The sequence below is a fragment of the Archocentrus centrarchus genome, chromosome 9 (genome assembly GCF_007364275.1).
Source record: "Archocentrus centrarchus isolate MPI-CPG fArcCen1 chromosome 9, fArcCen1, whole genome shotgun sequence".
Taxonomy (NCBI): domain Eukaryota; kingdom Metazoa; phylum Chordata; class Actinopteri; order Cichliformes; family Cichlidae; genus Archocentrus; species Archocentrus centrarchus.
In genome coordinates, this window is record NC_044354.1 from 1,023,691 (window position 1) to 1,036,567 (window position 12,877).

The following is a 12,877-nucleotide window of genomic DNA, read 5'->3' on the forward strand; positions in this document are numbered from 1 at the left end:
GATGCATCAGTGACTCAACTTCTGCTGTCAAACATGTGCGTGTGTGTGTGACTGTGTGTGTAAGTGTTACTGTGTTTGATGAGCAGCAGGACTAGACATCCAGACTCATCATTATGAGCCCCCCCCCCTCAAATATTGTATCACTTATCAACTGTCAATGAGAAGCACCCAAAGAACGCACACACTCTACAAGTACACAAATAACTGAAATCAAACTGTCTGGATGCTCACAGGTATCAGCAGCCAGACTGCATGCTGGGAAACAAATGTTGTGTTGTTATGGAGTGCACAGCAATAAATATCAGCCTCATCATCTTCTCCCTTTTTTTTTTTTTTTTTTTCCCTCCCTCAGGTCTAGCTGGCCAATGCCGGGCCCGTCGTGGATATTTAGTGGTGGTAGTAGCAGCAGTAGTGTGTATGAGAGTGTGGTTCCTGGCGCCTAGCCCATGTCCAGCACATAATGCCGTCATCCACACGGAAAGGAGTACCGAAGGACCCCGAGTGTGCCGACCTCTTCTTCAAAGATGACCCAGAGGACGTTTTCTGTGACCTGCACGAGATCGGCCATGGCAGCTTTGGGGCTGTCTACTTTGTAAGTCAACTTTGGCTTTCAGAGGCCATGGAGAAAATTCAAATGTATTGTTTTTTTTAACCCAGAGTTGAAGCACTTAACCCAAACTGGAACTTAACCACTCTGGTGTAATTTCTGCAGCTTTAGTTACACCGATCAGAAACAAGGACAGCATGAGTGGTTGGATCATTTAAGAAGTTGCGTTAACACTTCTAGCCCTATACTGCAGTTTATGATTATTATTAGCTAGTTACCCTACATATGCGTTTACTGACTCAGTGAGGTGTGTATGCCATAAATGTAGTCCACCACATTATGGCTCTTTGAATACAGTTAAGTGGAGAAAGATCCCCTCTCAGCACTTCCTCTGTTCCTTATTAATCTCATCATCTCTAATTACTCATCAAGCCTTTGATTCTAAAGCTGCATGGAGGAGAGAATGAAAAGCTCCTCTCCTCTCCTCTCCTCTCCTCTCCTCTCCTCTCCTCTCCTCTCCTCTCCTCTCCTCTCCTCTCCTCTCCTCTTCTCTTCTCTTCTCTTCTCTTCTCTTCTCTTCTCTTCTCTTCTCTTCTCTTCTCTTCTCTTCTCTTCTCTTCTCTTCTCCTCTCTCTCCTCTCTCCTCTCCTCTCCTCTCCTCTCCTCTCCCCTCTCCCCTCTCCCCTCTCCCCTCTCCCCTCCAGATGCAGGGCGAGGGGTGATAAGACAGCTGTTCTGTTGATATATAAATACAGTCAATAGAGGGGAAAGATTGTCTTGGCTGTCAGGGCTTTACGTCCCCCTACTACCCCATGTTATTACACACACGCATGCACGCACGCATGCGAGCACATACACAACCAGTACATCAGTAGTAGTCTTGGTGCCCATGACCGTCTGGCTAACAAGCTCCAGTGTGTCTAAATCCTGCCCTGATGTCAGTGCTGTGCTCACTGACACACTTACACGATCTATATTACAACTGGTATAGTGGCGGCTGTTAGCCAGGGCAGCTTTTCTAAATGTTGTCATTATCTTTATTTCTTCAGTGTTTGAACCAGGAATCACTCATCTGCCAACAGAAAACATTATGATAAAATTAGTTGTTATATCTGTGCTGCAGAAAATGGATACATGCCAGTACCCCAAAATCATTGCATTTGCAGCTTTACAACAAAGACTGCTGTCTTCTACTACTTACTCCCTTGGGTCTGATTTATGTTCAGTTATTTTAAGGACAGTATCTATTGTAAATGTAATAGTATTATAATTTTTTGTATTTAGAAAAGCATTCAGTGCAGGCAAGGTAATTTTTTCATTCCTGAACGGTGTCTCTGGATTTTATTGAACCCATTCTGGTACACTTCAACTTGAAGACAGGTTTGGCTGGATTTGGCCTGAGAGAGAGATCCCTACAGATCACTCGCTGCTGTTTACTGCTAGTAGTAATATTTATTTAAACTGGAGCTTCTCCCATCTGGATTTTTTAACTCAGTGTGAATCTGCAAAATTAGTTGTTATAGGAGGAAAAAGTATAGTGTTTACCACAGTAAATGTACATTGTCAAATACATCTATGCAGCTGTGTCTGCATTTGTACTTACATGTGTAAAGATGAATGAGTAACTCCATTATAGAAGAGAACAAGAGGAAATCCCCTCCTGAGTATGCAGACCTAACATCAACAAGAGCTTTAAACACACAGCCCTGTGACGGATGCTGAATTAGACAATTGTAATTAGTAATAATTCCCTTTCTAATGCAATTAGCAATACAATTAGCCTATTTAAATTTCTTCATTTTGCATGATTTTTGTTTCCTCCTATCTAATGCCGTCTAGCTGTATCCTATCACAGGGGGAATGCATGCTGTTATGCATGAACTGATGGGTAATCATTGGGATCAAATTAATCTGAAAAAAGTCAAATGGGAATACTCTGTTGCCTGCTGTTACTGTAATTCCATTTGAATCTCAACATGAAATTCCCATTCATTTGTAAGTCCGATGAAGCTCAGATAAGGGCTTAGGCTGAGCCACAGCATAGCCGTCCCTGAGGCAAAATGCCTCCGAGGCTATCACCAAGGGTTTAACGTACACATGTGAATGTGGACCGATAACTCAACACAAAGTGGCTGCAGATATAAACCTCACCTGATGTACATCGTTGACTGCTGAGAATCAGGTGGACTCTTACAGCCAAATCACACTGCAGTAAATGTTTTACCTTAGATTGGTCTCTGCTGTCCAATAGAAACACCAACAGTATCCAGTAGTGTCATGATTTTGTGGTACAGTAACATGTGATGTATGCTGATGCGGTGGCTTTTCTCTCTCAGGCTCGGAACTCCTACTCCAATGAGGTGGTGGCCATCAAAAAGATGTCCTATAATGGCAAGCAGACCACTGAGGTAAGAAAATACACGTGTCGGAAAACACAGGCATGACACATACATGTGAACGCATCACCGCTTTTCGATGGCTGCGAACCATGGCGCCAAAAAAGGCTCAAGTGAGCCTTTGGTAATGTTTGGTCAGATAACCTTTATTTCTGTGGTGTGGGAGCTATAGCTCAGAATGCAATAGCAGCATTACATCATTCTCACTGCTGCTTCACACAGCTTGATGCTATGCTTGTGAACTTGTGAGATGTCTCATGTGGTGGTTAGTTACTCTGAAGGAACAGAAATAATGTGAAAATAATGAAAGATAATTGCCCACACCAGATGCAAAGCTCGGAACAAACATGTGTCTGCCTCGAGAAAACTGCTGGAAATGTTTAGGCAGAAGCACATTTCAGAAGGCATCCTATGGGATCACAGCTTGCACTTCGGCTGAACTCAATCCCACATTTCAGTGGTTTAGTCAACTTGTATCTTTTTATAAAACAGTGAGTGATGGTTTTATGTGAGGGCACTTGCATGCTATTGTCGTACTTTTCCATACTAGTTGATGTGGAGAGCTAGCTTTAGTAAGTAGACAATAGATATAGATGAAAAATACCTCCATCAGTTAATACATTGTAATTAAAGTCTCAGCAATGCCCACTCGAGTGATAGTTTAAAGATACCTGAAGGCTGAAACCATCTGTGTCTAAATTTGCTTTTGCAGAAGTGGCAGGACATCATTAAGGAAGTCAAGTTTTTGGGACAGCTGCGACACCCAAACACGATCGAGTACAAAGGCTGCTACTTGAAAGACAACACTGCCTGGGTGTGTAGATCTACATCTTTAGTTCTAGTTCCTCCATTTTCAGTCTGGCAGGAGACTTGATTCATCTTTCTCTCTTTTACTCTTTCTCACTGTTTACTTTTGTTTTCACATCTGTTTCCCTGGTGCCTATTTCTGTTTCTTTGTGTCCACTGATCAGCCACAACATTAAAACCACCTCTCTAGCGCCGCCAAAACAACTCTGTCCCATTGGGGCCTCTGGTGTCTGTCGTGAGCACATTAGCTGCGGATCCTTTGGGTCGAGTAGATTTCCGGGTGGCGCCTCTGTGGATTGTGGATCCCACAGATGTTTGAGGGAGTTTAGAGGCCAGGTCTCGAGCCATTTATAGGAATGTTTTGCAGTGTGTCACAGCACATCGTCCTGCTAGGAGAGACCTGTGCCATCAACAGTGGTTTTAATGTTGTGTCTGACTGGTGTGTGTTGTATTTAGTGTCCTCTGCAGTCTTTAAACTGGGACTTTTCTCAAACTTGACTTGAAGCTTTGTATTAATTAAAATTTATGATGCAGCTCACACCAAGTGACTGATTATTTATTCAGTTTATTTGAGCTTTAACTGTTTTCTCTTTCAGCTGGTGATGGAGTACTGCTTGGGCTCTGCCTCAGATTTACTGGAGGGTAAATTTATCAATGTTTAATATGCTAACACATTCAGATATTTCATAATTTTAAAAAGTGTTTTTTTTGTCAGAATGTTAACATTGTTCAAGGAAGTCACTGAGGGAACCTGTAACTGCTGTAAACCCAGATCTTACAGCATGTAAGCATTTAGTCTCCATAACCAAGTGCATTTGAAGCCAAGTGATGAAGGAGGTCCTGAGTTTGTATTTTATTCTCTGCTAGGTTTCAGAAACCCCTCATCATCTTTATTTCTAGCATATTATTTAGCTAATTTACTGTTTTCAGAGCAGTAGCTCACTATGACTGTTTGACCTTACTGAGGACTTTCTGGACTACCACAAATGAGGAACTGCCAGCTATCCGATAGCTGCAGTTATCTTTAAAAAACCTGTAAAACCTCATGTTCTCTGGTAATTTCCCGTGGTTATTTGGTTCATTTTGTCAAGTGAACCTTGCGAAATATTTGCTGTGATTGTGTGCTTAGGGGCACTCTCTGCAGTTGTGTCCTTGAGCATTGGAGCAAGATAACACAATGTAACTGTGTTATCTGCTCCTTAGATTTTAGCATGTAGCAAATAATAGTTCAGTTTTAAAAGCCTGAATTTGCTGAACTCTTCCCCCTCTAAACACTCCTGAAGTTAATGCTTTATTTTAAGCACCTGTGTGTGTGTGTGTGTGTGTGTGTGTGTGTGTGTGTGTGTGTGTGTGTGTGTGTGTGTGTGTGTGTGTGTGTGTGTGTGTGTGTGTGTGTAATCACAGCTGACGTAGAGCACACAGATGTGACAATATGTCCTGGAGTGTTTGGGGCATTTTAGCCTTTGTATAAAAATTCTGTGACCTTTTGCCTTGGCACGATTTTTGGATCAGCAGGCCTCAGGGTGCCAGCTTAGGAACCACAACTGTTTACAAGTTATCCATCCAAAGGGATTACTTTGTTATTGCTGCAGTCTGTCGACAGATTAGTATAATTGTTCTTAATTATTAAAGCTGTGAGACTGTGCTCGCCAGAGCCACAGTCACGCATGAAGTCTGCACCTCAACTAAGCAGAATCTTAGATACAAATTATTTGTACTGTTCAGGTTATTTCCACTCGTCCCACTCTTTGTACTCAATTCTTCCCTAGTTCATAAGAAACCACTCCAAGAAATGGAAATTGCTGCCATTACCCACGGTGCCTTGCTAGGACTGGCTTACCTACATTCCCATAATATGATTCACAGGTGAGTCTGTTTCTTTCATTACTTCCAGGAAACACAGTGACAACATAAGATGGCGTAAGACAGTCGTGCTCTTTCTTTATTGCCGTGTTTACTAATTAAACTATAAAACCTCAGGTCTTGGACAGCACTGTTATCAGGTAACCGCCTTCCCGCCTCACTGCTGTCCATAGTTGTATTTTGTATGGCAGAAAGATATAATTGGCATCCAGCAACAGCATGAAATAAATCCTTTTTACGGTTCTCTCATTTCAAGTTTCAGTGCAGAGATTTGTCAAAATGAGCATATCTGTAAATGCACCACCTGTGTCCTGTTGGTCAGAGCTGAATGAAAGCAGACTGTCAGTCTCATTGGAGGATATGGATCACAGCTGATTGGGACTAACTGGTGTCATGTTTAGCATTTTAACCTGCTTTATTATTTTACTTTGCCAACAGTCAACTGGTTCATACACCGATCAGGCATAACATTATGAAATAACACTGATTATCTCGTCATCGTGGCACCTGTTAGTCGGTGGGATATATTAAGTAGAACATTTAGTCAAAGTTGATGTGTTAGAAGCAGGAAAAATGGGAAAACATAAGGAGGCAAGTTTGATGAGGGCCAAATTGTGATGGCTAGACAACTGGGTCAGAGCATCTCCAAAACTGCAGCTCCTGTGGGGGTGTTCTCGGTCTGCAGGGGTCAGTATCTATCAAAAGTGGTCCAAGGATAGAAACAGAGATGAACCAGCGGCCAGGTTATGGGCAGCCGAGGCTCACTGATGCACATATGGGGCGAAGGCTGACCCGTGTGGTCCAAACCAACAGACGAGCTGCTGCAGCTCAAATTGATGAAAAAGTTAATGCTGGTTCTGATAGAAAGGTGTCAGAATACACAGAGCATCACAGTTTGTTGTGTATGGGGCTGCTTATGCTGACCCCACCCACCCTCTGAAAGCACCAACAACAGGCACATGAGCATCAGAACTGGACCACGGAGCAGTGGAAGAAGGTGGCCTGGTCTGATGAATCATGGTTTCTTTTACGTGCATGTGCGTCACGTACCTGGGAACACCTGGCACCAGGATGCACTGTGGTAAGAACGCAAGCTGACGGAGGCAGAGTGACGCTTTGGGCAATGTTCTGCTGGGAAACCTTGGGTTCTGCCATCTACTTTGACACATATACCTACCTAAGGACTTCCAGGACTTAAAGGATCTGTTGCTAACATCTTGGTGCAGATACCACAGCACACCTTCAGGGATCTAGTGGTCCATGTCTCAATGGGTCAGGGCTGTTTTGAAACAAAAGGGTGACCAACACAATATTAGGCAGGTGGTCATAATGTTATGCTTGATCGGTGTATGCATGATGTGTAAGTGTAGCTGAAGTTTTCTGTTTTTCATAGCTCCTCCAACTTTATCTTCTCTTTATGTCTTTGCTGTCTTCATCATTTTTCCCCTATCCAGAGATGTGAAAGCTGGAAATATCCTGCTGACTGAGCTGGGTCAAGTCAAACTGGCTGACTTTGGCTCCGCCTCCATTGCCTCACCTGCCAACTCCTTTGTGGGAACACCTTACTGGTCAGTATACACAAGACAAGACAGGACGGAAATTCATCCTCAGAGAAGAGAAGATTAAATCTCCTTACTATCTTCCATAGAAGTTGCATTTTTTAGTTTTCTTTCTTAGTCTTCTTCCATTTAGGCTCAGGGGGGCTGGAGCCTATCTCTGCTGTCATAGGGTGAGAGGCGGGGTACACCCTGGACAGGTCACCCGTCTGTTGCACGGCTAATGCAGACATACAACCTTTCACCCTCACATTTACACCTATGAGCAATTTAGAATCACCGATTAACCTAACCCCACTAACTGCATGTCTTTGGACTGTGGGGCAGCAGTACTAACCACTGTTCCACCACACCGTGCTGCAGACATTTTTATGGCTAATTTAAATTAGTTTTTGTTTTTTTGGTCACTTGTAGACAGTTAGATTTTAGAAACTGCTGTTAGCACATGTGTATTGCTCTAGAGCCATGCACCTAGATAGATACATGAATGTGAAAGCGGTTTAGGGTGAGGGGTATATGCCTCAACAAGCAAATGGCAGTTTCACCCCATGATTTCTCATGAAATTCATGAGAAACTTTATTCACTACATTGTGAGAACAGAGATGCAACATGTTAGTCATCATTATGCAGCTTTATCAGTTATTATCAGTTCTTCCTCTTCATATTGATAGTTTTCAACAATACGCTTCTCTCGTATATGATTCCAGAGAGAAGGTACTCTAATATAGTACTACACAATAATACACAACATGATATACACAATAAGAGTCTCCAGCTTACCCACCAAAATATTCACTCACATAAATACAGCAGCTTTACTGGTGAACAAAATCATCCCATAAACTGCTGGACTAGTAGTCATACATACAAAAGTTGTCATATAGAAACACATATTCCAAGAACTGAGCTGCTATCACAGCATGGCAGTCTTTAAAAACTCTGAGAAGCTTAGCAGATTATAATATTTTCATGGATTTTTATTTTTCCCCATACTTGATGGTGTGTGTGTGTGTGTGTGTGTGTCTCTGTACTCAGGATGGCTCCAGAAGTGATCCTAGCCATGGACGAGGGCCAGTATGAAGGAAAAGTGGACATCTGGTCATTGGGGATCACTTGTATTGAACTGGGTGAGTAAAGACCTACCCGTTGGTCAAATAATGGATTTCTTGGCTCATACGGATCAAAATTAAGCAGACTTAAGCTGATTCCAAGTTATTTGTTTGTTCCACATACTTTTTATACTTCAGCTACTCCGTCATTCGAAGAGAAGCTGATGAGAAAATGAACTGTTATGTCTGTAATTTCTGTTCCCTGAAGGAGAGGAACGAGGTACAACACATAGTGTGGGATATCACACCCCCCTCGCGTGTCCTGGCTGAAGACACCTCTGTTCACGCCTTTAACACACATGACCTGTGATGACAAATGTGCAGCCCTGCCTGCACATATATACCCTGTCATCACATTCTTCAGTTCGATAGCCGCTCTTCAGCGAGTCCAGCCGTGAGGTGGGGAAACCTGGTGTTGTACCTCGTTCCTCTCCTTTAGGGAACAGAAGTTATAGACATAACTGTTCCCTTTCAGTCAATTCACTCAGTACAGCACACATAGTGTGGGTCATATATACACGCCCAGCAGAGGAGCCACTGAACTGCAGTCAAACCACCAACACCCTAGTGCAAGGTAGAGCCAGCAGAAAGGACAGAATGAGCCACCAAAGGGGCTGTCGTGTCCAAATGATAGAACTCAACAAAAGCGTAAGTGATAACCAGCTAGCTGTAGCACAAATCTCACAGTAACCCCTCTAAAAAGCGCCTATTAGGTTACCATTTCCCCTGGTGGAATGCGCTCTCACACCCTGAGGCAAAGTGAGACCGTTGGTGCCATATGCCACGGAGATGGCCTCCATAATCCAGTGGGAGAGCCTCTGTTTAGACAGAGCTCTACCCCGAGCTGGATTAGCAAAGTAGACGAACAAATGGTCAAATAAACGTACGTTCTGAGTGCAGTCGATTTAGGGATGTAGCACTGGACACAGAGTGCAGCTTCCTCTGCTCCTCAGATGCAAAAAGAAGGACAAAAACTCAGAAGCTCAAATTCCATAGATACAATAAGCTGCAGGAATAACCTCAGGTAGATATGCAGCATTTGAGTGTAGTACAACCCTGAGACCGTCAGAAGAGAATTGTGTGCAAGAAGGATCCACAGATAAAGCATGAAAGTCACCCACTTGCTTTGCTTTGCAGAAGCCAAAGTGAAGATATATGAAAGAAACTTCATATCTGCAGATTAAATGGGTTCCTCCCACACCAAAGTCAGGTCCTTCGAGGGGACACTGGAGCTAACCACAGGTCTCAGTTGGCAAACTCCTTTCAAAAAGCGTGTAGCAAAGGGATGTGTGACTGGCATCACCCCATCAAAGCCAATATGACAAGCAGATATAGCAGCCTAGTAGATCTTAATTGTAGAAAAGGAAATACCCTTATCCAACAGCTCCTGCAGGAATGTCAAAACATCCACAGTAGAGCACTGGAATGGGAGAATGTACCAGTCCTGGCAGCATTGCTCAAAGGCTTGCCTTTTGTATGCATACAAGCCTCTAGTGGATGAAGCCCTGGCACTCTGGATTGTTGCCACCACGCTTGGGGCAGAACCTTAGCCATCAAATTTGACCTCTCAGCAGGTAAGCATGCAGCCACCACAGTTCTGGGCACAGATGAATCACCTCTCCTCCTGCCTGAAAGGGGAGGTGCCTGAGGAGAGGAAGCTGCCAGGGCTTCAGTGTGAACAGACCATGACTTCGCTGGCCATCAGGAGGCCACTAGAATCAGAGAGAGGCGCTGCTGACATACTCTCTAGAATTGGTGGTATCACTGGGGCAGTGAGCATTCACCGTGGAGGCAAACAGATCTACCTCCACCTCACCATATCTGGGTCACTACCAAAAGGTGCCAACTCCATTCCCTCACTAGGTGACCATCCCTGGAGAGGAAGGGGTAGCTTGGGCTCTGTCCGAGGGCTGAGAGCTAACATGGGTTATTGCCAGCCTCCTTTGGAGGTGACTCAGCACAGGCCATAAAAGAGTACAGCTCTGAAACGCTCTCATCCTTAACAATCTGAGTGGCACCACAATCATAGATGCCATCATGCCCAACAACTGTAAGATCGTTTGGAGGAACTGTTTGCATCTCAACTGAAACTGAGCAAGGCAGTGGTGAAATGTGGCCACACTGTGCTCCAACAAACATGCACTGCTGGAAAACAAGCAGATTTCCAGCCTGGGGAAAGATCTACTGACTTGGAGTTAGCAAGCTTTTTGGGGGTTTTTTGGTTCACGGAGACACCTAGTGCCTGAATGTGTGACCGCTGTGTCACCTGCTCCGAGCCCAATCATCTAGACAGGCTAAAACGCAGACACCCCTCCACCTCGGCACATTTTGTAAAGGTGTGAGGAGCAAGAGGCAGCCCAAATGGCAGCACCAAGTATCCTTAGGCTATGGCCTCCAATGCAAACCTCAGAAACTGGGACTGGAACCCCAGACTCGAAGAGAAGAGGGTCATGCCCTACGACAGCGATCTGTCACAGCAATTTCCTCCATAAATGTCACCCATCTCTCCAGGGTTGAACTGGGTTGAGCTGGCGACAAAACACACAGGCTTCTGGCGCAGTCATCGCTCCCCTAGTGTGGACAATCTCCAGGCAGACGGGGCACACCTTGTGCTGGTCCTTGTCATGCATGAATGAAGCGCACCCCTGGTATTCATACCAAAACACAAAGCAAAAACACTGCACAATTAGCGCACACACCAACTGTGCTGTGGGGGCTAACAGCAACAGGGGCATTTAAGCTAACTTCAAGCCAGCAGACAACAGAGCTAGCTAGCAGTAGCTAGCTAACCTGCCTTGACAGAGGTGTTCTTAGCGATGTGAAGAGCTTAAGAACTGAGGGATGACTGTGATGACGGAGGGTATACTGTATATGTGCAGGCCGGGCTGCACATTTGTCATCACAGGTCATCTGCCTTAAAGGTGTGAATAGAGGTGCCTGATATCCCAAACTACATATGTTGTATTGAGTGAATCGATAAAAAGGGACTTCGTGCTCTGTATACATGAATCTGTCATCCTGTCTCATTTTAGCGGAGCGTAAACCACCCTTGTTCAACATGAACGCCATGAGTGCCTTATATCACATCGCCCAGAACGACTCTCCCACACTGCAGTCCAATGAGTGGTAAGTTTTAGCACTCATTTTATCCTCAAATGTTACAATATTACCACACACCTTTTGTTGTTGGTGTTTTTTGGTCTTTTTAATAATAATAATAAAACGCGGTCTTGCAAAAATGCTGCCCAACCTGCCATAATGTGTTGTAATATATTAATCCTTTTAGATAAACTAGAAAAAATCCCCTACACACACACACACACACACACACACAAAAATAAATAAATAAAAATCCAGTATAACCACTGATATAATGCATCCAGTCAACTGTGAACATTAAAGTCCAATCCAGTCAGAGCTCAGCCAGGGTAAGACATCCCTGTGTTAATCTGCATGACCTGTGATCCCTGCGACAGGCCATGTGCAAGGACACTAAGTCTCTTATGTAATTACCTGGGAAACCTCTACTAAAGAAACACTGTATAACTACCCTCACCACTTGTGCTGGGCTGTAAGGTGTAATTTTATGTCAGTGTCTACATAAAACAGTATGATTATTCTGCTATTATTCAAGTAATTTAAATCACACTTTGTGATTGCCATACTAACTAAATACATTCCTCCATACACAGATGAGGTGTTCTAAATATGGGAACACAGCTTGCTTTATGTATTATTTCATGCAGCTTTCAGCCTCACAGCTTATGACTGTGGAAGCTAATAAATTCTCTAGGGACTGTCCTTCCAGACATCAAAAAAAAGTAGCAATTTAATTTAGGCCAGCAGGTTTTCAGCAGCTCTTTGCTGTCTCTTTGCATCACCAACCTATCCCGCATTGTTAGACAAAGCATTTTTTTTTCAGAGCTGCTGGATGTTGTCATGAAATCTGATATTTTCAAGTTTATGTCAACAACAATAAAAAAAAACTGAGTGTGTGTAAAATTAATGCTGTTTGTGTAAATGTTTAAAAACTGAGATGGTTTTAAATCACATTATGAGTATTAACTTTTACCTGGAGGATTATTAAAAAGGAGAATCATTTGTTATATAAACAATTGTTTTAGATAGGAAATTCAACTCTACACAAGCCACCATAGCTTAGCTTTTTATGCTTTATATTCTCAAATAATGAGCAAAAATCCGACACACATAGTATTTTTATATATGCCCATATTTAATGTGTTCAGTATTAACTGGCACAAACCTGGAAGTGAAAGTTGAGGTAGCAGAAGAAAGATTTGGAATGAAATGGGCATACATGTTCAGTAGGATGTATGGATGAAGAACTGGTTGATCTCAATTAGCAAAAAAATGCAAGACACTGGCAACTTAGCGCATGCAACAAATATGCTGTTGCTCCTCTGAGTTGCTGTAACCACAGCATGTGTGGTATGATTGTCATTGGGGAAACAGCACTCATCAAATATTAACCCCATGCTTGATGTACTCCCTGTAATTTACTCCTGTGTACTTCTGCCACGGTGTCACCGCCACGGTATGAAAGGGATGTGTGCGAGGTCCTAGGCATGCAGAGCCGT

At 43.4% G+C, this 12,877-nt stretch overlaps 1 protein-coding gene across 2 annotated transcripts in view; it reads left to right on the forward strand.

Moving 5' to 3' along the window:
* taok3a (TAO kinase 3a) overlaps positions 1-12,877 on the forward strand; it is a 67,689-nt gene that overhangs the window by 33,531 nt on the left and 21,281 nt on the right. For both annotated transcript variants that reach the window (XM_030737235.1, XM_030737236.1), the window contains exons 3-10: positions 353-592; positions 2,884-2,955; positions 3,656-3,757; positions 4,347-4,392; positions 5,520-5,616; positions 7,068-7,181; positions 8,206-8,297; positions 11,312-11,405. In XM_030737235.1, coding sequence (XP_030593095.1) covers positions 461-592; positions 2,884-2,955; positions 3,656-3,757; positions 4,347-4,392; positions 5,520-5,616; positions 7,068-7,181; positions 8,206-8,297; positions 11,312-11,405 — 749 coding nt within the window. In that variant the 5' untranslated portion in view covers positions 353-460. The remainder of the gene's footprint in view (positions 1-352; positions 593-2,883; positions 2,956-3,655; positions 3,758-4,346; positions 4,393-5,519; positions 5,617-7,067; positions 7,182-8,205; positions 8,298-11,311; positions 11,406-12,877) is intronic.